At 37.9% G+C, this 25,851-nt stretch overlaps 1 protein-coding gene across 1 annotated transcript in view; it reads left to right on the forward strand.

Moving 5' to 3' along the window:
- LOC120770862 (oxysterol-binding protein-related protein 1) overlaps positions 1 to 25,851 on the forward strand; it is a 44,257-nt gene that overhangs the window by 7,316 nt on the left and 11,090 nt on the right. Inside the window, exons 3-7 of the mRNA XM_040098478.1 lie at positions 4,307 to 4,527; positions 6,567 to 6,825; positions 12,046 to 12,240; positions 14,500 to 14,695; positions 14,774 to 14,893. Of these exons, the coding sequence (XP_039954412.1) occupies positions 4,307 to 4,527; positions 6,567 to 6,825; positions 12,046 to 12,240; positions 14,500 to 14,695; positions 14,774 to 14,893 (991 nt within the window). The remainder of the gene's footprint in view (positions 1 to 4,306; positions 4,528 to 6,566; positions 6,826 to 12,045; positions 12,241 to 14,499; positions 14,696 to 14,773; positions 14,894 to 25,851) is intronic.

Here is a 25,851-nt window from a genome sequence, read left to right on the forward strand (position 1 = left end):
TTGTGAGCAGCTGCAGCTGTGCTTTTAAAGAATTGTAACGATTGATTCAATAAATTTTTTTAGATCGACTCAGTTCTATTTCTTTCAGGACAAACCCTGTATATAGTAAAGGCCATTTTACAAAAATTAAAAAAGAACGTTAACTTCGGCTGCACCGAAGCTAATATACCCTTCACAGGTGCATTTCTTTTAGTAACTATGTGTTCAGTTTGTATGGAAGCTATATGCTATAGTAATCCGAACTGAACAATTTTTTTCGGTGATTATATTATTACCTTAAGCAGTAATCCATGTCAAATTTCGTGAAGATATGCGAAAGTTTTCCATACAAGCCCTTGATTCCGTTCGTTCGGTTTGTATGACAGCTATATGCTATAGTTAACCAATCTGAACAATTTATTCGGAGATTACATTGTTGCCTTAGAAAATAATCTATACCAAATTTCGTGAATATATCTTGTCAAATGCAAAAGTTTTTCATATAACTTGATTCCGATCATTCAGCTTGTATGGCAGCTATATGTTAAGGTGGTCCGATATCGGCAGTTCTGACAAGTAGTGGCTTCTTGAAGAGAAAATGATGTTTGCAAACTTTCAAAACGATATCATAAAAACTGAGAGACTAGTTCGTATATATACAGACGGACAGACAGACAGCATGGCTAAATCGACTCAGCTCAACATTCTGATCATTTGTATATATACTTTATAGGGTGTCCGACGCTTCCTTTCGGGTGTTACAAACTTCGTGGCAAACTTAATATACCCTATTCACCATATAAAAATAATAATACAAAAAAAATATACTTTTTTGTTCAAATTTCCACCATTTTACTCATTTTTAATGACCCAACGCAAAAACGAGAAAGTATGAGTGGGAGAGGGTGTATAAAATTATAACTTTTGAAATAATTGTTTAATAACCGTGCTAAGCCGGGGCGTACTGCTAGTATCAGTATACATTAATAACAATGTAATATCAGTTTTTTCAGTAGCTTCATAATTTACCAGAGTCCTATAAAATGTAATTGAATAACGAAATTTTGTAGTGCTTGCAACCATTTGCTACAGAATATTCTAGTTTTGCTTACCTAACGATTGTACGTATCACATAAAACTAAACGTATCTATCTCGTTATATATAGTATATAAAAATTATCAGGGTGACAAGAAAAGTTGAAATCTGGTTGACTGTATGTCTGTCCGTCCGTCCGTGCAAGCTGTAACTTGAGTAAAAATTGAGATAGCTTGATGAAACTTGGTATGCAGATTCCTTAATACAAGAAAAAAAATACGTGTTCGTAGATGGGAGATGCCACGCCCACAAATTGCCATTAACCGAAAACCTATAAATTGCCATAAATAAGCACTAAAATAAGATATAAAATTGTACTTTGGCACAGGGGATCGTAGTAGCAAAGGGTATATATCCTATACCACTGAAGCTTCTTCTTCTTCTTAATTGGCGTAGACACCGTTTACGCGATTATAGCCGAGTTAACAACAGCGCGCCAGTCGTTTCTTCTTTTCGCTACGTGGCGCCAATTGGATATTCCAAGCGTAGCCAGGTCCCTCTCCACCTGGTCCTTCCAACGGAGTGGAGGAGTGAACAAATGACTTAAAGGAACGCGCGGTTACTAGGCGAGGTGACAACTTCTAACGATTTTTAGAATAACGCTAATAGCTGGATCAGCGAATTCCGCTCCTCCCTTCCTCAGTTGCCGTCCGTAGCGAACAAAATGTGTCAAAAGTTGAGCCCGTAGAAATCAGCCATCTTTGTTTGTTTTCATTTGAATAATGTTGCCATTGCTCAATACTTATATATAGTTTTGCACACATCTAAGTTTTCAATTACAATTTTTCATAATATAAAATATCAAAACTGAAAACAAACTATTAAAAATAGTTTATATATTAAGAAATAATAGCATTCGAGTTCGTTTAAGAAAATTTCAAACATATTGAAGACAATTTTTATAACTACTACAGTATATCGAGACTGGCAACCCTGCGTTGTGAGAGAGCAATCAGTTGACACGTTTCTATGGGAAAAAACCAAATACCGTGGAAATGTACGGCATACTACGGTAAAGCGGAAGATAAAACGGCACCGATATAGGGGACCGCTTAGAGCGCAATCACCGAATTCCGCAAAATCGCAGCCCGAATCAGCTGATACGACCTATCTTATAAGAGCGCAATGTAAATGATCAGCTAACACCGCTTCTACCGCCCGCTTTACCGCAGGATACCGTACATTTCCACGGTATTTGCCATGAAATAGAGTGCTAAGCCATTCAATCTCTTCTGGAGTATCGTTGTTCTGAGCCAAGTCTTGATTCGGTGCAAAGAAGAAAATGATCGTTCAGCGCTAGCATTTGCCGCTGGCAAAGTGCAGAGTACGTGAAGGAGAATATGAATCGACGGATATTTGTATATCCTTATCGCAAGTGCTGAGGCTTTCTAAGGCAAAAGCACCTGTTTTCTCGTAGTCATTTTCATTTTCCATGATTGTTGAAAAAGCGCTACTTCTTCTTTGAGCTTCATTTTTTACAGTTCTTTGTTTCTGGGCAAGATTTTCCCAAAACGTCTAATTAGACATTCAATCAGTGCAGTTAGTCAATGAGTAAAGTTAAATCTTCCAAATTAAGGCTAAATTTTGGGAACAGCTGACTCAAATTGAAACTTTCAAGACCTTCATCGGAAAACCGCGTTTTTAAATCTTGCATGACCATGTCAATGAGTGGAATTTGTGCAGAAACCCTGCAAAAGTCTGCACAGCTTTGAGAGTGGTGATTGTTTCGATGACTCTGACGACCACATGTTCCGGGTTTTTCCACTTCAACATCTAATTTTCAGCCATCTGTGTAGCATTTGAAAAAATTTAATTAAAGTGATGATCAGCATGCATTCTTCGCGTGTTCCGTGTTGCAACCAATGTTGTTATGGCGTTTAATGCTTTCGCAAGGTCGATTGATTAGTTCTGCAGAATCACACTAAGCGGTTGGGTCAGTGACAAAACATCACTGAGACAAGACGAAAAATTCCAATAATAAATTCGAAGTTGCACAGTTGTGACTAAATTGGGAAAATGTTGTAACTTCTCTGAATATTTCAGATATCTTTCCAATCAAAGCAAGTTGCTCAATTTATGGGAAAAACATGGTATCACCTCAGCGTTTGTAGCTTCTTTTTCTATCTTTTATTATTTCAATACTTATACTACTGTAATCAAATTGAAAGGTGAATTTTTAATTTATACTTCGGGTGTTTTTCGAATCGGTCATTTTTTTCCTGTAAGTTGGTAGTACTGTTAATGATATCTATGCTAAATTTCACGGTAAAATATTCATTATTATTTGAGATACGTGTCGTTTTGTGAGGCTCTAAAAGTGAATTCTTCGATTTTTACTATGTCTGAATTTATTGAACAAAGCAGTGCGATAATGCACCATCTCATACTGCATTGGGTACTTGTGATCATTTCGCCACATTTTCAACTAATAACGTGCCGCAACCACCGCATGGCCTGATTTACCTTCGTGTAGCTTCTGGCTATTCAGCAAATTCACATGACCACTCCGAGGACACCGTTTTTATTCAATTGAGGTTATAAAAGCTGAATCGAAGAAGACGTGATGACCATCACGACGGAGGATTTTTCCAAGTGCTATGAAGAGTGGAAAATTCGTTGGCATAAGTGTTTAGAAGTGGTAGGGGACTACTTTGATGGAGATTTGTTTTGCCAAGAAACATGTGTACAGAGCAAGGTGTTTTAGTTTTTACTCAAGTTACAGCTTACACGCCCGGACGGTCGTCCGGATTTCAATTTTTCTCGTCACCCCTATATCTATTTCCCATTGTTTTAAGTGATACGTACCACCGTTAAGTCAACAACACTATTATACTCTGTAGCAACATGTTGAAAGAGTATAGAAAAATAAATCGAAATCGGTCGGTCGGTTCACGAAATATGGGATTTTACCTAAAAGTTGGCAGGACCACGCCCATCGTCTAGTTTTCAACATAGCTCACATAAAGTCTTCTCATACTATCTCAGGTGTAAAATTTTATATCTATGTCGTATTTAGTTATTGATTTATTTTTAACAGTACTGTTATATAGGGAGTTGATGTTGTCCGATCACGCCCATCTACGAACTCCTCAAAATTTTGTCAACGAACACATTTAGCAGTTTTTATCAAGATATATCTTTATACTCAAGATGTTGCTACTCTGTAGCAACATGTTGCAACAGCATAAAAATGTTAAATTAATATAAAGTTACTACATTTTATTCTTTTAGAACCTGTCTTCCTTCTGAGATGCTACAATGGAATGATAGAAATATTATGTCAGTTTTGAAAAATTGCCTGGGAAAAGAGTTGAGTAAAGTAACGATGCCTGTTACTTTAAATGAGCCATTAAGCTTTTTGCAAAGGATATGCGAATATATGGAGTACGCCGAAATATTAAATAAAGCCAATAAGGAGGAAGATCCTGCTGACCGAATGAAGCTCGTTGCAAGTAATGTATAACACAACATTTATAACTATGTCTTTGTATACATAATATATTACTGAACGTAATACAAAAAGGAAACACAGTTAAAATATGTTCATAAATTATATGCAGTACAATAAACTTTCATTGCCTCTAATATATTTATTGCAATAGTTTATTCAACCGAAAACCGTGTTGCAGCGCAACCTGAAAAGAAGCCAACTTTTATATAAAGCTTCCAACTATAATTAGGGGCCACTGTTTGTATCAAAATACTTTCTAGGTATAGTATATACGAATAGGGTCCGATAGGTACTTTATTTGATTTAACGAGTTTCAACGAGTATCGATCCATCTGTGATGAGCTACGTCAAGATGCCCCCAAAACGGTCACGACAGAGGATAAGCTCGCGATCTCGCATTGGCAGAGGTTCGGTTCAAGGTGTGTGAGATAACTGAGACAGTTTCTATCTCAAAATAACACGTGGTTCTTATTCGGCATGAAATATTGGACATGATAAAGATACAGGCACGATGGGTTTCCGGACAACAAGCATAATCATGACTCCACTTCGGTGAATCCAAGTGGTTTTACATCGACCTGGAGAAGAGAAAAATTTGTCTTCTTCTTTATTGGCGTAGACACCGCTTACGCGATTATAGCCGAGTTAACAACAGCGCGCCAGTCGTTTCTTCTTTTCGCTACGTGGCGCCAATTGGATATTCCAAGCGTAGCCAGGTCCTTCTCCACTTGGTGCTTCCAACGGCGTGGACGTTTTCCTCTTCCTCTGCTTCCCCCGGCGGGTACTGCGTCGAATACTTTCAGAGCTGGAGTGTTTTCGTTCATTCGGACAACATGACCTAGCTAGCGTAGCCGCTGTCTTTTAATTCGCTGAACTATGTCAATGTCGTCGTATATCTCGTACAGCTCATCATTCCATCGAATGCGATATTCGCCGTGGCCAACGCGCAAAGGACCATAAATCTTTTGCAGAACTTTTCTCTCGAAAACTCGCAACGTCGACTCATCAGCTGTTGTCATCGTCCAAGCCTCTGCACCATATAGCAGGACAGGAATTATGAGTGACTTATAGAGTTTGGTTTTTGTTCGACGTGAGAGGACTTTGCTTCTCAATTGCCTACTCAGTCCGTAGTAGCACCTGTTGGCAAGAGTTATCCTGCGTTGGATTTCTTGGCTGACAATGTTGGTGGTGTTTACGTTAGTTCCAAGATAGACGAAATTATCTACGACTACAAAGTTATGACTGTCAACAGTGACGTGAGAGCCAAGTCGCGAGTGTGACTGCCAGACCCATATGCATTGCTTCCTTGTCCAGTCTGGAGAAAGCAGAACTAACGGCGCGGGTGTTGAGGCCGATGATATCAATATCATCGATTCTGCTTGATTAAGTTCTGCAGCTCGAATTAATTTCGAAAAATTTTTCTACTATGTCAAATTATTGTGCCAATTCGATAACGAATTAAAGAAACAGTCCCATGTAGACAATAAAAATGTGTTCTTCTACCGTGACAATGAACCAGCTTTCACATCCGCCGCGGGAATCACAAAATTGATTGAAACAGACTGCAAACTAAGCAGTTATTTTTGTTTCCACACGTGAAAAAGTAAATCGGCCGAAATAAATTTGAGTCGAATGAACAGGTTATCACCGAAGGGTGTAACAATCAACATTCTATAGTGGTCCGATATTGGCAGCTCCAAAAATTGAGCAGCTTCTTGGGGAGAAAACGAAGTGTGCCAATTTCAAATGTAATTATTGTTTATATTTTATAGGGTATCCGAAGCTTCCTTGTGGGTGTTACAAATTTCGTATCAAACTTAATATACTCTGTTCAGGGTATAACAAGTAAATAAATATTAAATTCGGGTGTAGCCGGTACAGTTTTTGTACCAGTAATTATTATTATTTGTTTATTAAAAATATAGACTGCGCTGCAACTCAGAGAAATAAAAAAAAATTGCTGGAAAAGAAAATTATTACATATTACATTAAATAAATAAAGTTTAACATGTAGTTTCAATATTTCTTACATATACATAGCTTTCGCTGTGTCGGCGTTAGCATCAAACTGGGAACGTGTTGGAAAACCATTCAATCCGCTTTTGGGAGAAACGTATGAACTGCAAAGCAATGATTTCAAAATTTTATGCGAACAAGTATCACATCACCCACCGATTTCTGCTTTTCATGCCGAATCTTCTAACTACAAGTTCTATGGATCGATTAACCCAAAAATAAAGTTCATGGGAAAGAGTATAAATATCCAGCCCAAAGGAGTGGTTACTGTTGAACTAACCAGGTAAAAACTTAATTATAATAAACAATTATTCTTTTCATAAACACACGTCAATTAAATTCTTGAGAGGAATGATTTCACATAAATAATAACAAGCTATTAAATCATGTGAAATACATGTTCCGAAAACCTTAAAAAAATTTCTTGAAGATAATATACATAAGTACATAGATAATATCGAATTTTAATGAATACTATAATTTTAAATAATATTGAAATGTGGGAAAACTTAATAAATACAAAAAGTATGATTCTTGGATGCTTTGCAATTTCGGCCAGAATTCTATTGGTCGAACTATATAACGTCATCTGAACCTCCAATTATAACTTATCTGCCGACGAACCCAGGGATTAAGAACGCCTATTACGAAACCACTGGATGTCCTCTCTGAACTAGACCGTGCTTCTGATGATGTTAAACAATTCAAAAAGTTTTATCTGTGTAACTTTCCGAAATATCGTCAAGAAGTCCTCGACCGATAGTTGCGATTATTTTTTTATACAAAGCTTCTGCAATAGTCATTGTAGGGGATGTTCAATTTGATGGCTCTACAAAATAGACTGTAACCTATTAGCACTCCTACTAAAGTTCCTATGCCATGGCCTTTTAATTTTAATTGTCGTCATGTGTATCTCATATTTCATTCATGCCACGTTAGCCTCCTTGTTGAGCAAATTAGGGATTGACTCCACTACCATTGACATTAATATCTACATAAATTTCTACTTTTCAGGAGACTTATTGTTTTTACTAGGAATATAATTATAGCCTGGAACCCATAGCAAGTTATTGTGAAATAGGATGTCAAATCCACTTAGAGATGAAGGCATTCTTTCATTATCTTTGTTTAAGCCCTAAGAGACTTCAGTGATTTCAACGCCGCTTGGTTATCTGAATATATAAATACATTCCTTGTTTTGAGTTTGTCAGTACAAGAAAACTTTCTATAATTGCGGCGATCTTTACCACTGCAGTGGTCTGGTAGACATAGTGGCGGATTTAAGATCAGGTTTAGGTACGAAAAACCAAACTTTCAATTCAATATCTTTTTTTTGATTAGAGTTCTTAAATTACAAATTGTTGGAATGAATCATGTAAGAACGAGGCTTAGTGAAGCGGAATACATGAAGCAAAACCTTACCCCCCCGTTAAGAACGCCTATTACGAAACCACTGGATGTCCTCTCTGAACTAGACCTTGCTTCTGATGATGTTAAACAATTCAAAAAGTTTTATCTGTGTAACTTTCCGAAATATCGACAAGAAGTCCTCGACCGATAGTTGCGATTATTGTTTTATACAAAGCTTCTGCAATAGTCATTGTAGGGAGTGTTCAATTTGATGGCTGTACAAAATAGACTGTAACCTATTAGCACTCCTACTAAAGTTCCTATGCCATGGCCTTTTAATTTTAATTATCGTCATGTGTATCTCATATTTCATTCATGCCACGTTAGCCTCCACGTTAGCCTCCTTGTTGAGTGGATTGACTCCACTACCATTGACATTAATATTTACATAAATTTATACTTTTCAGGAGACTTATTGTTCTTACTAGGAATATAATTATAGCCTGGAACGCATAGCAAGTTATTGTGAAATAGGATGTCAAATCCACTTAGAGATGAAGGCATTCTTTCATTATCTTTGTTTAAGCCGTAAGAGACTTTAGTGATTTCAACGCCGCTTGGTTATCTGAATATACTTGTATAAATATATTCCTTGTTTTGAGTTTGTCAGAACAAGAAACTTTCTATAATTGCGGCGATCTTTACCACTGCAGTGGTCTGGTAGACATAGTGGCGGATTTAAGATCAGGTTTAGGTACGAAAAACCAAACTTTCAATTCAATATCTTTTTTTTTATTAGAGTTCTTAAATTACAAATTGTTGGAATGAATCATGTAAGAACGAGGCTTAGTGAAGCGGAATACATGAAGCAAAAATTAAAAAAAAATGAACAGGAAGAGATAATTCGAAAACAAGAAAAAATTTTTTATATATTTTATGTTGGGCTCTTAAGGTTCAAAGGTGAGACGGATACATACACTGCTATTTCCCAACAACCGTTTTCGCTAAATAGTTTGATTATAAGAAACCCTATATTAGTGATTTTGACAGAGAGGCAGAGAATAAATCATTACCTAACCTAAAAGTTAAATATATGCCTCAGAATCAGAGATAGTTCGTTGCTATTAAAATAATCAATGATATGACACGATAGCTTTGTACTTGATGACATTAACTTTATCTACTGGGTAGATGGAAGGCGATTTTGACATCTAATTTTGACACCACCACCCTGTCGATTATCAAGGTTGGACTCATCCGTATATATGCTTAGCCCTGTGTTCCGGGGCCGAATTTAATTTGAATTTTATAGGATTTCGAACATCTGTGGTATTGGGTTAGAATGCTTCTCAGCTTACAGAATACTATACTAATTGCTCTTACAATGCTTTTCATACACCTATAGCGTATTTCTTTTCTATTATTGACCACCATACCAACATAATGTATGTCATAATCGCCCTAACAACTGATGTGTAGAACCAATGAGTTACCAAAGATGTTAGTTTTTTTTAATATTTTTATCAGTTGAAGGTGGCCGAGAACAAGCCATGTCTTCAACGATCTTCAGACCATCTTTGAAGGCTTTGTAGCACTCGTAGGCTCGTGTTTTTATTAAACCGGAATCACCGTGGCACAGTACTTAAAGTAGTTAAACTACCTACCTACCAACTTAGCAAAATATTTTTTTTTTAGGAATATTGGAAATTACAATTTCCATGTTCTTTTTTTGACTCAATGTATACCTACACTGTAGGGTGGGTCGATTCCGGACTTTTTTCGATTCGGGATTTCTAATAGTGCGGAAAAGTTGCTTTAGTACTTCCTGATTCCAATGCAACTTTTTGTTTTGAGATCGGATAGCATCTTCAACTCCAACTCCGGCCCTGAAATTTCGGAAATTCGCCTAAAATCGTGAAATTGTCTACCTAGCGCCTGAAATTCGCATCTCATGGCAAAATGTATAAAACAAAAGTTATTTGTCACGTCATTTGCTACCGAAATGGTATACGTGATCATGGCCGTAGGACGAACAGTTCCCGAGATACGAGCGAAAATGCGGCGCGCCACAGCGCAAGGTGAAAATCGGCTTACGGCCACACTTCTTGACGTTGATTTCGCCGAGTGCTATCACTCACATTCATTCACCTACGCCAAACGACACGTTCGGACTGGTCTCCACATAAATATTTTTTCATCGAGTTCCTTCACTCTTGTCGTTGATTTCGCCGAGTGCTATCACTTATATTCTCTCAACAGAACACAGAACTCAAAATGTCTGTATCTAAATTTAAATTTAGACAGAAATGTCCTGTGTTTGGCATATATCCGTACAATCTCTCTGAGTCCCAGTTACCTACTTACCAGGATGTTCTTTTGTGTTATCAGTTTGAAAGATTTCGTATAGGGCGACTCCGAGGCGATAACTATGAACCTAGGAGTAAAGAGGTTACAGAAATAGTTGCAAAAAAGGTTGAAAATACTTTCAAAAAGACATATATTCCGATAGCTTCAAACACCAGAGTTGTACAAATGCTCACCACATACCATAAGAAATTTCTGACTCTTAAACAAATGTTTTTAAGGAACCCAATAGGTTTGAGCTCTAAAAGAGACGACTTTGTCTCTTCTGACGTACAATTATTTGACATCGCTGCTTGCAAAAGCATTTGTAATATTTCTTTTTGCACTTGTCCAAAGGAAAGGAAAGTTCCCATCACTGAACAACCATTTATCTTGTACCAGAGAACCAGTAGAATTGGTCGCATTGGAAGTGTTGATCTTCTTCTTCTTCTTAATTGGCGTAGACACCGCTTACGCGATTATAGCCGAGTTAACAACAGCGCGCCAGTCGTTTCTCTTTTCGCTACGTGGCGCCAATTTGATATTCCAAGCGTAGTCAGGTATTTCTCCACTTGGTTCTTCCAACGGAGTGGAGGTCTTCCTCTTCCTCTGCTTCCCCCGGCGGGTACTGCGTCGAATACTTTCAGAGCTGGAGTGTTTTCATCCATCCGGACAACATGACCTAGCCAGCGTAGCCGCTGTCTTTTAATTCGCTGAACTATGTCAATGTCGTCGTATATCTCGTACAGCTCGTACATCGTACCATCGAATGCGATATTCGCCGTGGCCTACGCGCAAAGGACCATAAATGTTTCGCAGAATTTTTCTCTCGAAAACTCGTAACGTCGACTCATCGGTTGTTGTCATCGCCCAAGCCTCTGCACCATACAGCAGGACGGGAATTATGAGCGACTTATAGAGTTTAGCTTTTGTTCGTCGAGAGAGGACTTTACTTTTCAATTGCCTACTCAGTCCGAAGTAGCACCTGTTGACAAGAGCAACCCTGCGTTGGATTTCCAGGCTGACATTGTTGGTGGTGTTGATACTGGTTCCTAAATAGACGAAATTATGTACAACTTCAAAGTTATGACTGACGTAAGAGCCAAGTCGCGAGTGCGACGACTGTTTGTTTGATGACAGGAGATATTTCGTTTTGCCCCCGTTCACTGCGATACCCATTTTCTGAGCTTGCTTGTCCAGCCTAGAGAAAGCAGAACTAACGGCATGGGTGTAGACTCTTATAGCAGATGGTACCTTCTCTATTTAGTTCTGCAGCTCGAACTATTTTCTCCAGAAGCAGGTTGAAAAAGTCGCACGATAGGGAGTCGCCTTTTCTGATACCTCGTTTGGTATCGAACGGCTCGGAGAGGTCCTTCCCGATCCTGACGGAGCTTTTGGTGTTACTCAACGTCAGTTTACACAGCCGTATTAGTTTTGTGGGGATACCAAATTCAGACATCGCGGCATAAAGGCAGCTCCTTTTCGTGCTGTCGAAAGCAGCTTTGAAATCGACGAAGAGGTGGTGTGTGTCGATTCTTCTTTCACGGGTCTTTTCCAAGATTTGGCGCATGGTGAATATCTAACATACTAAAATGGTATCCATGTGGACGATGCCACATTCTGGACAGGATATTCCATTGCGTTGTGTATTATCAATGTTAACCCTTCACCCCTATCTCTCTTGCAATTCATTGGTGTATTCAACCACAGCTTTTAAAAAATTAACCTTTTCAAATAATTTTCGTTGTTAGTTCAAATATTCAGTTGCATTACCTTGTCTTAAAACCTAATTCTTTGACTATGGTTTCAGATGGAACGAGGCCTACTCGTGGAGTAACGTTAACTGCTGTGTACATAATGTAGTTGTAGGTAAACTATGGATTGAACAGCTTGGGACAATGGAAATAAAGAATCATTCGAATGGTTACCGCGCCATTTTGGACTTTAAAGAAGCCAGTTCTTCCAAAGAGGCTAACACAGTGCTTGGAATTGTTGAAGATGATGAGTAAGTACTTTATTTTCTTTTTACTTTAGAAGAACCTCCGAAAATGAATTTTAGAGTGTGCGATACCATACTCATTAGGACGATTTACCTCACAGTTCTGTCTTTGCTACAAATTATAATCTTTCTGATGTATTACTTGTTTTAGTAGTTTTCAGTATAATATGAAGGTATGGGGATCAGCACAGTTATTAAATCTTTTCACAGATAATTTTAAAATTGTATGATGACATAGTATAGAGAACTGTCTTTGGCAACTTTTGTTGATCTAACTTTAGTAGCTCAAAATGGAAATATTAAAACTTATTAGACTACGCTCACTTTAAATCCTCAGAACTTAATATATATATGTACGTTTGTACTTGTATTTAATACTGTACTGCATTTAATCCTGTACAGTATTTCGCGAGATTATAAACATGTAATTTTGGAGGAGTCGACAAAGCCGGAATTTTTTCCTAAGAAACTATGGATCCACCGGTTTGGAGCCAGCGATTTTTGAAGCGAAGTTTATCTTTTAGCCTAGCTTATATGTAACTAATATATGTAAGAAAAAACTGCACTCAGAACAAGAGGAAATACTGATATACATACATAATAAAGGGACAGTAGGGACTAGCACAGCCAAGGACCATTACCAACGTATTCTAGGCTTACCCACACACTTCTATGGTATTAAAGTTTCGAAAGTTACACCGAACGTGAAAATCATTATATTAGGTAGGGCGACACTTCTAAGGCACTATTTGTAAAAATATGGTTTTTTTCGGAAAAATTAATTCATTTTATTCAAAATAGTCTCCTTCTGCTTCAATACAGCTTTTTACACGGTCCAAAAGCATGTCGAACGAGTGTTTTAGCTCGTTGGCTGGTATGGCCGCCAGTATGCCGGTGCAAGCCTTTTGAATGGTCTCTACCTCTGCATAACGCTTTCCTTTCATGGGCAAATGCATTTTTCCGAAAAGGAAGAAGTCACACGGTGCCATATCAGATGAATACCGGGAGTGGTTAATGGTTAAAATGTGATTTTTGTTCAAATAATCGGTCACAAGCGTCGATCGAATGTTGGATTCTGAGCAATTTTTGGTCGTCAGTCAATATGTGCGGAACAAACCGCGCACACACCAAATGCGATAAATCGATATTTTGAAGATGTTCAATACCATTTTCATAAATTTCAATGATGATTTCGGTTGATTTTTGATGAATTCACGCACAGTTTCGAAGGAATTTCCGGTGATCACGGATTTTGATTGGCCCACATGTTGATTGTCATTTATGTCCTCACGACTACTTTGCAAACGTTGAAACCACTCGTGCACTCTGCTACGGGATAGGCAATCATCGCCATAAACTTGCTTCATCAATTGAAACGTTTCGGTAAAACTTTTACCAATTTTAAAACGAAATTTAATGTTGGATCTTTGTTCGAAGCTGATTTTCGCACCGCTAACACAAACATACGCAAAAAAACGCAATAACTTCACTTCCAATCAATGAAATGTCATGAAATTCTCATTGGACAAACGATAAGGATAACAGATTTTAACGCACCAGTTGAAATATAGATGGCGCCATGAGGAGGCGCTAGATACAAAAAGTCCTGTTTACTTTGGTTTGGAATGAGGGAGGTTTTCATCCGTTTTCATACATTTTTAAAACTTTTGCGTACAGATACCCTTTTGTTGCTGCGATCTCTGTGCTAAATTCGAGTTATATATCTTACTTTAGTTATTAGTCATGGTCTTTATACGTCTTCGGTTATGGGCAGTTGTCCGATTACGCCCATCTACGAACTCGCATTTTATTTTTTAAACGCGTATACCAAGTTTCATCAAGATATCTCAATTTTCATTCAAGTTACAGCTTGCGCGGATGAACAGACACCCGAGTTTCAACTCGCCTCGTCATCGCGATCATTTGTATATACATATGTCTACAACCCTATATCTATCACGATTTGTCTTACGTGATACTCTCAAACGTTAAGTGAACACAACTATTATACTCTGTAGCAACATTTTGCAAGAGTATAAAAATCAGGTGAACGACACAGATTTGGCTTTAAGGTTAAATACTTAAATATAAATGCACAGACATTAACTTTTATCAACTTTATTTGGCATAGACAATCGAATGGATAGATAGTAGTCTATTAAACAATTCGGATCTTAATCAAAACAATTATACCGTATACAACATATAGCAATTGAAGTATGCAATAGTGTTGTATATACAAAATTTATGTTTGTTTATTTTTAGAAAAAAAGTAAGATATAGGTTATTTGGAAAATGGAACGATTTTCTTAAATGTGCATCAGAAGAAGACTACCAACTCTGTATGCAGCAAAAAAACGTTAACGAATCAATGTCATCCCATGACCGAAACTCCAGGAAATTATTTTCAAAATTGAACAGTTTTAAAATGCCATCATTTTTAGGCGCGAACATTCAAGATGTAAGTGCAAGATATGTGTATGTACATATCGCATCAATTAAAAATCATTAATTACCTCAAACAATTTTTTCTATATAGGATCTAGTTGGAACATCAGAGCTTAAGTCTTTAAGTCTGAACGAAGATGCTGATATATCTTCTGAAATTAAATCAGCTTTATTGTGGAAATGTAAAGAGCGACCTGCTTATAGCTCAAAGGTAAATATTTATTTGTTTGTTTAGAATCTTTTAAATAATACATGAGATTAAGGTTTGTAGCAGATTATAATAATTTTGCTTCCTTAATATTTTTTCCAACACTCATATTTTTTGTTTATCTTATACATAGATATGTGTATAAAAATGAAACGCTATTACGTTTTGCAATAGTACATATACATGTATGGTATATATTTGTAACTCTTGTAAGAATGGCCGAACCGATTGGGTTGAAAATTACTTGTCTTAGAACCAAGCGACGGGCATACGCTACTTTTGATCGTTTCATGTTAAAAGTGCAAATCAAAATAAATACTATATATCGTCACCTGAAATGCAAAATAACGTAACATCACTTTTCGTAGGTTTACAGGAGAAACAAAAAACCGTATAAAATGAAAACCACTTGAGATATTGAAACAAAATTTTCAAATCTGAATTAACATGAAACTATAAGTATATTTTAGAAAAAATATAAAGAAAAAATTAAGCAAATAACATAAAACAGTTGCAAGTTTTTCATATTTCATGTTATTTTTATTATTAATATGTACATAAGTACTAGAAAAAATTTAAATATTTCAAGCTAAAAAATGAGGATAATGTTTAGTTGTTATTTATTAAATAACTAATTATTCAAAAGGTATATTATCATAAAAGTAATAACAGTCTGCTGGAATTAAAGCTTCTAGGTCCTGCAGATGTTGCCATTTCTTCTTAGTTATTGTTAAACTTTGCAAAAGAATAGGCTGCTGAATTCCTAAAAAAGCACGGGTCTGATCACTTGGAACATGAAGTCGCTAAACCGAACTCTGGCGGCTCCTTCGCTACCTATATACCGAGGGAGTTGTGGGTGGGAAGAAGCCGTTAGAGAAAAGGGACAGTGAGCTTCTTCATGGATAGGTCGAAGGTGGAGGGGTCTACTGTCAGGAGCTCTCTATCAACTCCAGTTTCTCCAACTTCCTAAGTATTGCAGTGTCTTCCAGGCCGAGATTGGAGCCATTAAGGTAGCAGTAGATTTACTACTCCGGAGTGCAGCCTCCTTCAGAGGAGTGACCATCGACTCAGATAGCAGAGCGGCGATTCCAGCCTTGAACTCATTAACAATGAGAGAATTCAGAGCTGATCGAAGACCTAACCTCGCTATCAATAGCATCGAGTGCCTTTGTGATAAGAATGATATGAGTGCCAGACCACAGCGGAATTGCAGGAAACATGAGCTAGCAAGAAGAAGCACCCTTGAACCGCTTTCGGTAGAATGGGAGCGGATCTGTGCTCCCTTATCCTATTCTATTACTGCTGAGCCACAATTTTTACACACCCTGTTGAAAAAGTCTTATGTCCCTAGATCGTTCGCATGATATCTAGTGATCTCTTTGTCCTTAGTAAGGCAGCCTTTCCCTAGTTTTGGGGCTTGTAACACGCCATTGCCCTATTGGCTTCCACACAGTAAGGCTGGGAATCCTACCAGACGCCATCTGCAGAAGCTGTATGCAAGAGATTAGGTGGAAACAACTCAACACTTCCTTCTTGGCTGTCTTGCGTTAGGGAGGTCAGGACTTAATCACTTGGGGCGCATAGCTTCAGACATCCCACCGAACTGGCGGGAAGCGTTTTGTTAATTTATAAGTTCGAACACAGGAGTTCTTCTTTTCTATGGCCTCACAAAGGACTACATTTATGTATATACTAGTCCACGTTCGATCAACGATGTAGCCTAAACTAACCAAAGCACATTGAACTTAATCACTAAAAATAAACATAAACAATAAATGAAGGCTAACTTCGATATAAAACAAAAAAACACTCTGTTATATTTACATACTTTAGTGATGATACGTTATTTTGTTTAACGAAATCAAGCACTTGATGATACGTTTTTTTGAATTTTTAATATAGCTTGGGTATTTTTGATCGCAGAAGCTTAAAATTTGCGCCGCATATGCAATATGATGTGGTGAATCGTAATCAGTAAAAAACTCAATTTTGAATTTTTTGAAGATAAGTTATTTTGCATTTCAGGTGACGATATATAGATGTGAGGTTTTTTTTATTGTTTTTTTTTTTTGAAGAAATGAAATATTCAAATTTTGAAAAACTGCTTATTATTTGAAATATAATTTTTGAATTTATGAGTTGCATTAAATTTTGACATAAAGAGATAAAAGGTATCCTGTGTCATTACCCTGGTTCTAAGATATTTCCCCACCAATTTTCAGCCAAATCGGTTCAGCCATTCTTAAGTTATAAATGGTGTAACCAACAACAACTATCTTTTATATATAGATTTGCTTTGATTGTAATTAAGTATTAAACTAATCGAGTTAGACATGGAATTACATATGTGTACATTTATATACATATATAAATGATCAGGATAACGAAGCGAGTTGAAATGCGGGTGACTGTCTGTCCACCCGTCGTAAGTCTGTCAGTATAAGCGATAACTAGAGTATAAATTAAGATATCTTGTTGTTACTTGGTATTTAATTAAAATAATGAAACTTAATTAAGAGAAAAACTGTAAAACCTATAACATGACATAACGAAGCACTTAATTAAGATAGAAACTGTAATTCGGTAGAACGACCGAAATCAAATAACGGCTACTCCCCACAAAACAAACTTCTGATTATTTCACTTTGCATTATACAAATCAAACATCAGTGAAGTTAACAGAATTTAAGTTTACACATAGTGCTCTCAAGGTATTTAATCTTAGGTCCCAAAATGTATTTACCACAGTACATTTTTTTACAAAACATACCGGTTGACTTTAAACCGCATTTATCGGCCAGCAGATACAAGGGCGTTCCAAAGTAACCAGGACTTTAAAAAAAAACAGAACAAATGGTTTTTTCGGCAAAATCAACACCACATCCGATGGCACCATACACTTACATCACCACACAACACCAACACAACTCACCACACCTGTACCCACTCAACAAAAAGGATGGACATCGGGATGGGAGACACAATTCGCACGTTAACACTCGAATAGAGACTGCGCTCATCAACATTCAACAAGATATTCGATCCTACGCGCCACATCAATATCTTCTACAATCGCAAGCCGGACCTTGCGAATCATATACACTCGCTTCATACACTCGTCTTTCGAATATAACTTTATATTTTATATACATACGTATTAAATAAACCATAAACTAAAATGATTATACATTTAAAATGTGTGAGCCTCTTTATTTAAGTGCGAAAGTGTTTAGTATTATAATAATAATAATAAACATAAACGCCATCGCAAGTAAATACAACGGCGAGTAATAAAAACTATAAACGCGCATTTTATTAATTTTATCGGAAATAAAAACTCTTATTTACCTAAAAGAGTTTTCGGTTGATAAAGTTCTCAGTATACACTGAAAGAAAATATATACAAATATTTTACAAATTTACATTCTCTAAATGAATATAGATTCAAAAGAATCTAAAAAATCTCAATTCTTGAAAATCCCAAAATGATTTCTGACGATAAGAGTCCATGTACAACTGCAGAAGCTACACGCTCTGAACAAGGTGTTACTAAACAAAAGAGGGGGAAAGACATATCATACTCTAAATTCATTTCTGAGAGTGACTGTCTAATAAAATACTGCACTCAATTTGCTTTTTCGCCGATTCAGGACAATTCTGAATCGGCGCTAGAAATAAAAAGCCAAACAATTTTTGTACATGTCTCCAAGCTGCATATGACGAAATTGTAGATACTGACGATTTAGATCTACCGGAAAACTTTAAATCTTCTGCTTACGTCAAATTTGAAAACTGCTTAGACCAGTATGAAGACACTAAAATTATGAACGCAGATCAACTAAAACTTATTAAATCAATCGCACATACTCCTCATTCGAGAGTAGAGCTGCCGCAAATACAAGCATAAGAAGCAAGTTCTGGCATTCACCTCAAAGTGCCAGCATGCGGTACACCAATATTTCATGGAGGTTATTAACAATGGCCGTTCCTCCGGGACATGTTTACTGCCGTGTACATAAACCATCCAAAATTATCGCAAGCGCAAAAATTGTATCATCTCCGATACAAAACAAAATGTCAAGCCGGCGTAATAGTAAAACAGTTCGCATTAAGTGACGACAATTTCAATTTGGCTTGGGAAGCTCTGAAAGCAAGATATGAAAACAAAAGAATATTGGTCGACAAGCAAGTAACGATACTCATGAACTTGCCGAAAATTCAAAAAGAAACAAGTGAAGAATTCATAAAACTAGAATCCGCTGTTTCAAATTGTTTGTCGGTTCTATCAACACAAAATGTTCCCACAGACGTTGAAACCCGAGCTCTGCTACGGGATAGGCAATTATTTCCATAAACTTGTTTCATCAATTGAAACGTTTCGGTAAAAGTTTTACCAATTTTAAAACAAAATTTAATGTTGGCTCTTTGTTCGAAGCTCATTTTCGCACCGCTAACACAAATATACTGACACTTAAAACGCAATAACTTCACTTCCAATCAATGTAATGTCCTGAAATTCTCACTGGACAATCGATAAAGATAGCAAATTCTAACGCACCGGTCGACATATAGATGGCGCCACCAGGGAGTGCTAGATTCAAAAATTCCTGTTTACTTTGGAACGCTCTTGTATGCAATAAATCTTACTGTAATTAAGAAAAAATCTCTTTCTCATAACAGTGGATCCACTAGCCTAAAATGTATTAAATCAGGGCAATAGAGGAAGCCTAGTCCCCATTTACCACAAATAATTGAATTTTCATAAATCGTCTTAACTTATACTTTACAAGTTTGTATAATCTACATAAAATGATTTTCATGACTTTTGAGTGAGTTAATAGATACTCAATTTGATGCAATCCTTTCACGTTTTCGTCGAACAATGAATGTTGAATTATTTCGTATCCCGGTTGTATTTTGTGTTTTTTTTTTTTTTATAGTAGGGGGAAGCATTGAAAGCCGAAGTGCGGAACTTTAATCCGCTAAACCTAACCTACTCCCAACTCAAGACTCTCCCACGGAACCACCGGCTAAGTATTACTTCGTGGGAGGGGCAAGACATTTACGTCTCCTCTATTGCGCGGACTGACGGACGCCTAGTCTGTTGAAAAGATCTCAGTTTGGTCATTCGCTGACAGCTTTCCATTTATCCGTAAATCCGTATTCCGTAAAACTACCACCGAGTGTGGTTTTTAGCTTTTCCCTTGCATTCGAAAATCGAGGGCAACAAAATAATACATGTTCAGTCTTCTACATATATACTCTGTACACGTCGGACAGTTCGGACTAATGTTATTGTGGAATCTGAAAAGGTAGCTTCTAAAGCATCCATGTACACTAAGTATTTGTGTCAGATGGAAATCTAGGTCCCCATGTCGTCTGTCTATCCACGAGTGGATGTCCGGTATAAGTCGGTGGGTCCACCGCCCTTTGGATGAGGAATTCCACCGCTCCTGCCACATTTTAGTGCTCTTGTTTCTCTCATTTGTCCTTGCCGATACGGTTTTAGGCGTTGAAAATTGATATAAACGCTCGAGTTCATCTCCCTGGATGTCAACGGGCGGCATGCTGGCTAATACTTCAACAGCGTCGGTTGATATAGTCCGGAAAGCACTTATTAATCGAATTGGTCATCATTCTCGATAGGGCATTATTAATTTTGTTTGACTTCGCGGAAGAATACGCCAAGTGTTCGTTAAATTTTAATTTGGAGTCTAACATTACTCCAAGATATTTCAATTGCGGCTGCGAAGTAATCTTGCACTCCCCAATGGTAAGCTCTATTCGTTCTTCTATCTTCCTAGTGTTTATGAGTAAAACTTCTGATTTTGCCTCATAGAAGAGAACCATTGGCGTAGACTATTTAAGCACTCATTACATTTATTTCTCAAGTCGGCTAATTGTTTAGCGACTGCTACCACCATGAGATCATAAGCATAAGCTACTGGTTTCACGTCTGTTGGTTGCTGTCTTCTTAGCACCCCATACTCGTACATTAGGTTCCATAATAGTGGGCCTAACACTGAGCCTTGGGGTACTCCACTCGAGATAGATTAGCTCTTGGTTCCTTCGTCCGTATCAAAAATCAGTCTTATATGCTTAAAATAACTCGTTATTATGTTTATGAGGTATTCAGGGGCCCGTATTTCATCCAGGGCTTTGATTATGTCTGCCCATTTTGTCGAGTTGAACGCATTCTTGACATCCAAGGTAATCAGCGCCCAGTACTTTTTGTGCCACCTTTCCATCTGTTTTAATGATTGCCCGCTTCACTTACCACTTGTTCTCTTTCTTTATTTTAAAATAAAAAAACTCGGGATTCACACTTGTTTCTTAACAATATATTATAAATGTAACACTCGACTTGTAGGTGCTCTCACTATCGAATCAACCCTGGATTTGTGGAGTTTCCCTTTTATTGAACAAATATAAATGCACTTAACTCAATTTCAATTTAAAATAAACTTCAATAGCTGACTTCAAAAGTATGGAGATGGATCTTGCTGGAGCGCTGCGGAGCGATGGCGGACAAGCGACGTGGAATCAAAAAGGCGGACGAATCAGTACTGGCATGTGCAAGGCTGACTCTTTTTTAAGTGGAGTGGTGTGGTGTGTGTTTGAGTGTGTGGATCCTGGGCTCTCGCGTGTGGGTGGTGTTGATGTGGAGTGTGGTGATGTCGAGGTGAATGTGGTGAGTGTGGGTGATAGTGATGGGTGTAGGTGTGGTATAAGGCAGGAGACTAAAGCTCATTTAGCCACCATCTTTTGCCACTTACTGCACATTTCGCAGTATCGACGACTTCTCGTAGTGCGTCAATAGTGGATCTCCTTTTTATAAAGCCGTATTGTCTCTTTGATAATTCGCCGGATTTTTGGATTGCTAGTTCCAAGCGGTTTCTTACAAAGCTGTCGTACACTTTTCCAATCGTGTCGAGCATGCAAAGAAGTCGATATGATGAAGGTTCTTCTGGTGGCTTTTTTGGCTTTGGGAGTAGAACCAGGCGCTGTATGTTCCATGGATCGGGAAACACCTCTTCTAATATACACGCATTGTACATGTTAACTAATAAACTGGGTGCATGAGTTATGATTTCTTTAAGGGCTCTATTTGGTATACCATCTATTCTAGGCGTTTTTGATTTTTTTTCGCAATAGTTCGTCTTCTGTCCTGCGCATAGTTGCGTCGCATGCTGCAACTAGTTCCTTCTGCACAGCGGATACTATGTGGGTGGCGGCTTCGCCTGGTGCCTTTGGCGCACTCCAGACGCTCTCAAAGACGTCAGTATCAAGTTCCTTTTCACGCCAACTACGTTTTCGAGAGGTATTTCTCCGAAACAGTTCCCTTTCTTGGGAGAACGAAACTTCAGCGATTATATGGTCGCTATTTGTGTAAATATCTTATACCTTCCACTTATTATGTCTGCTAAGCGTGTCGTTAGCAAACACTAGGTCTATTATAGAACCCTTATTACCCTTTTGAAACGTATTTTTTGTGCCATTGTTTAGAATCGTGAGGTTTGTTTGACTCAAAAATTCTAGAATGAGGCGACCACGGTGATTTGTGATTCTGCTATCCCAAGCAGTAGACCATGCGTTAAAATCACCAGCATTTATTATTGGCGATTTGTTTCTGGTCTCTAAAGACAGCTCCAGGAGAAATTCTTCAAATTTGCTAATTGTTGCGCTAGGACGAGCATATCAGCTTACAAAATATATACCTTGTATATTTGTCCATGTAAAGCCGTTATGGACTTCTTTGGAGCGGGATAAGAAAGCTTGTCCTTTGCAGGCCCATATTTCTGCCTTACCAATTCTATCTTTACCCCAAGTGCTTTCCGAACGCTGTCTACATGGCTCGCTTAGTAAGGCGACATCTATGTTCTCTTCTTGAACTGTTTGTTTTAGCAGATCTTGTGTTGCAGCGCAGTGATTAAGGTTTAGCTGTAACAACTTCATTTTTTCATTGTTTTCATCATTTGTACGTGCTTCGGACAGGTCATACTTAAGACGGAGTGCAGCGTGTACAGAGGGCAGACCGGTTAGTCTGACTAACACATTTGAGTGCCATTTGACCCAGTTGGAAACACCGGACGACACACTCGGAGACGACAGATAGACCAACCCCTCTTCACTTTGCCCAATTTTAGTGCAGCTTTAGCGTCCTGAGCGCGCAGACAAATAAGAGCTATTTGTGTGCCACTTCGGGTTTTTCTCATACTTTTGACGCTTAATTTCTCCAGGTTTTGGAACCCACACTCTTTGTTTTAGTGCCTCGCAGATTTCTTCGAGTGTTGTAATTTCATCTAAGTCCTTGCACACTGTTGTAACGTTATAGGGTTTTGGCTGCATCTGCGCCATTTCCCCCACTGCTCCCTCTAAGACGGTTTGAAATGATTCGGCTCTCTTCTCTGTCTGATCTTTCAACTCGATCAGTAGGTCTCCTTTCATCGTCTTCCGTATGTAGGTCACGTTTGATCCCAACTCTTCAAGACCGCTGTCGCTTTTTATCTTCCGGAGAATATCAGCATAAGACGCACCTTCCTTTTTGGTAATTATGCTGGCGTCCGGTTTCGTTCTAATTTTCTTCTGAATCGGTTTCTTCTTTTTCACAACCTTCACCCATTCTTCACCTGCGCTATGTTGACCTGTAATATTTCTCTGTATTACTTTCGTGGGCTCACTGGTAATTTGTTGCACCTTCTCAGTTGCTTTTTTTTGTTTTTTCGTGGGGGGCAGATCTCCCGATGCTTCACGCAGCCGCTTTGGGGTATTCATCTCTTTAAAAATATGAGATAGCTGGATGCTTTCTCAACCATAATTTTTTTATTCGGTTTCTCGGCTCTTTTATATAGACGCATTATGCTACTCAGTAAATCGCGCACAGCTTGATTTACGTGTCTTTGGCCAGCCATCATATTTTCCAACTCTTAAATTTTACAACCCAGCTTGTTAAAATGGTCCGAGGTTTCATTATTTAGTGAATTCTCTTCACTTCTGCTTGCTCGGTCAGCAGTTTCAACACTAAATGTTGATCCAGCAGCGGTGGATTCCTCATTTCTGCCGTTAGGAGGCGTTCTCAAAATTTTAGAATTCCTCCGAAAAGGATTCTCTGGTGTACGCCCCATACTATTCTCAGATGCCATACCTCAGTGAGAAAATAGTCTGCGTACACCGGTCAATCAGTATGTTCAATCCCTACCGCTGAAACCTTACTTATATTTTCAATGGTTGACAACGCCTAACCCAAAAGCAAAACGAAAAGGGAGAAAACGAAAACGGAGAACAGCTGATTAATCAAATAGAAACGGCTTATTATCCACTTGAATCCTCTGGGTTTCCGGTAAGTACCAAGACAAAATCTAGTGTGCTGTCACTGTGAAAACTAGGATTATTCCGCGAATTCTTTTGTGTTCTAACGATTTGCCATTTCAGTTCAAACGTATACCGTTTCCTGTGAAAATTCCATTCGAAATAACAATCAACAGGACAAAAGGACAGTCGCATAGTGTGTGGAATAAATTTGGAAATGCTAAGTTTTTCACACTGCCAGATATAAGTGGCGTGCTCACGAGTTGGAAACCCATCTTTTATGTACACCGGAACAGAAACGAAGAAATGTTGTTTATCAAGCTGCGTTACATTGAAAAAATGTAAAAAAATCGCAAATAAACGATTTTTAACACAATATAAATTCAACATTCTTTTCATTTCAAACACACATAATTTCACGCAGGACAACGACTGCGGGGTCAGCTAGTATACATATATAAAAGATCAGGACTGGGAGACCTCTGTCCGTCCGTCTGAAACTAGGTATATGGATTTCTTAGTACAAAAAAATTCGTAGATGGGCGTAATCTGACCACAGCCACGCCCACAAATTGCCATTAACCGAAAACATATAAAGTACCATAATTAAGCATTAATTTAAGATATAAAACTGCAATGTAGTACAGAGGATCGCAGTAGCAAATGCCACCTGTGAGCATAAACTTCGAAAAAAATGGGTTCGCACCGCCCTCTAATAAGTTGAATGTACATATCTTCTCCTAAACCACTTAAGCTACAATAACCAAATTTGCCTAATGTTACAAGGTGTGTTCGAAAATGATCGTCGAATAAAGAGCCAACATTAAATTTTGTTTTAAAATTGGTAAAATTTTTAACGAAACGTTTCAATTGATGAAACAAGTTTATGGCGATGATTGGCTATCCCGTAGCAGAGTGCTCGGGTTTCAACGTTTTCAAAGTGGTCGGGACGTTATAAATGACAATCAATTTGTGGGCCAATCAAAATCCGTGATCACCGGAAATTCCATCGAAATTGTGCGCGAATTCATCAAAAATCAGCGGAAATCATCATTGAAATTTATGAAAACGGAATTGAACATCTCCAAAACATCGCTTTATCGCATTTTGACCGAACATTTGGGCTTACGAAAAGTGTGTGCACGGTTTGTTCGGCACAAATTGACTGACGACCAAAAATTGCTCAGAATCAAACATTCGATCGACGCTTGCGACCGATTATTTGACAAAAAATCACATTTTAACCATTAACCACTCCCCGTATTCACCTGATATGGCACCGTGCGACTTCTTCCTTTTCGGAAAAATGCATTTGCCCATGAAAGGAAAGCGTTATGCAGATGTAGAGACCATTCAAAAGGCTAAAACACTCGTTCGACATTCTTTTGGACCGTGCAAAAAGCTGTATTGAAGCCGAAGGAGACTATTTTGAATAAAATAAATTGATTTTGCTGAAAAAACCATTTGTTCTTTTTTTTAAGTCCTGTTTACTTTGGAACCCACCTTGTATAAAAACTCCTACCGACAGTGTGAAAAAGAATGAAATCGGCAGTAAGGTCTGTTCACTCCCCATATAGCGGTACTGTTAAAAACTACTAAAAGCGTCATAAATCAACAACTAAATATGCCAGAGACATTTAATTTTACCTATG

Source organism: Bactrocera tryoni, chromosome 3, assembly GCF_016617805.1.
Source record: "Bactrocera tryoni isolate S06 chromosome 3, CSIRO_BtryS06_freeze2, whole genome shotgun sequence".
In the NCBI taxonomy this organism is placed as follows: Eukaryota; Metazoa; Arthropoda; class Insecta; order Diptera; family Tephritidae; genus Bactrocera; species Bactrocera tryoni.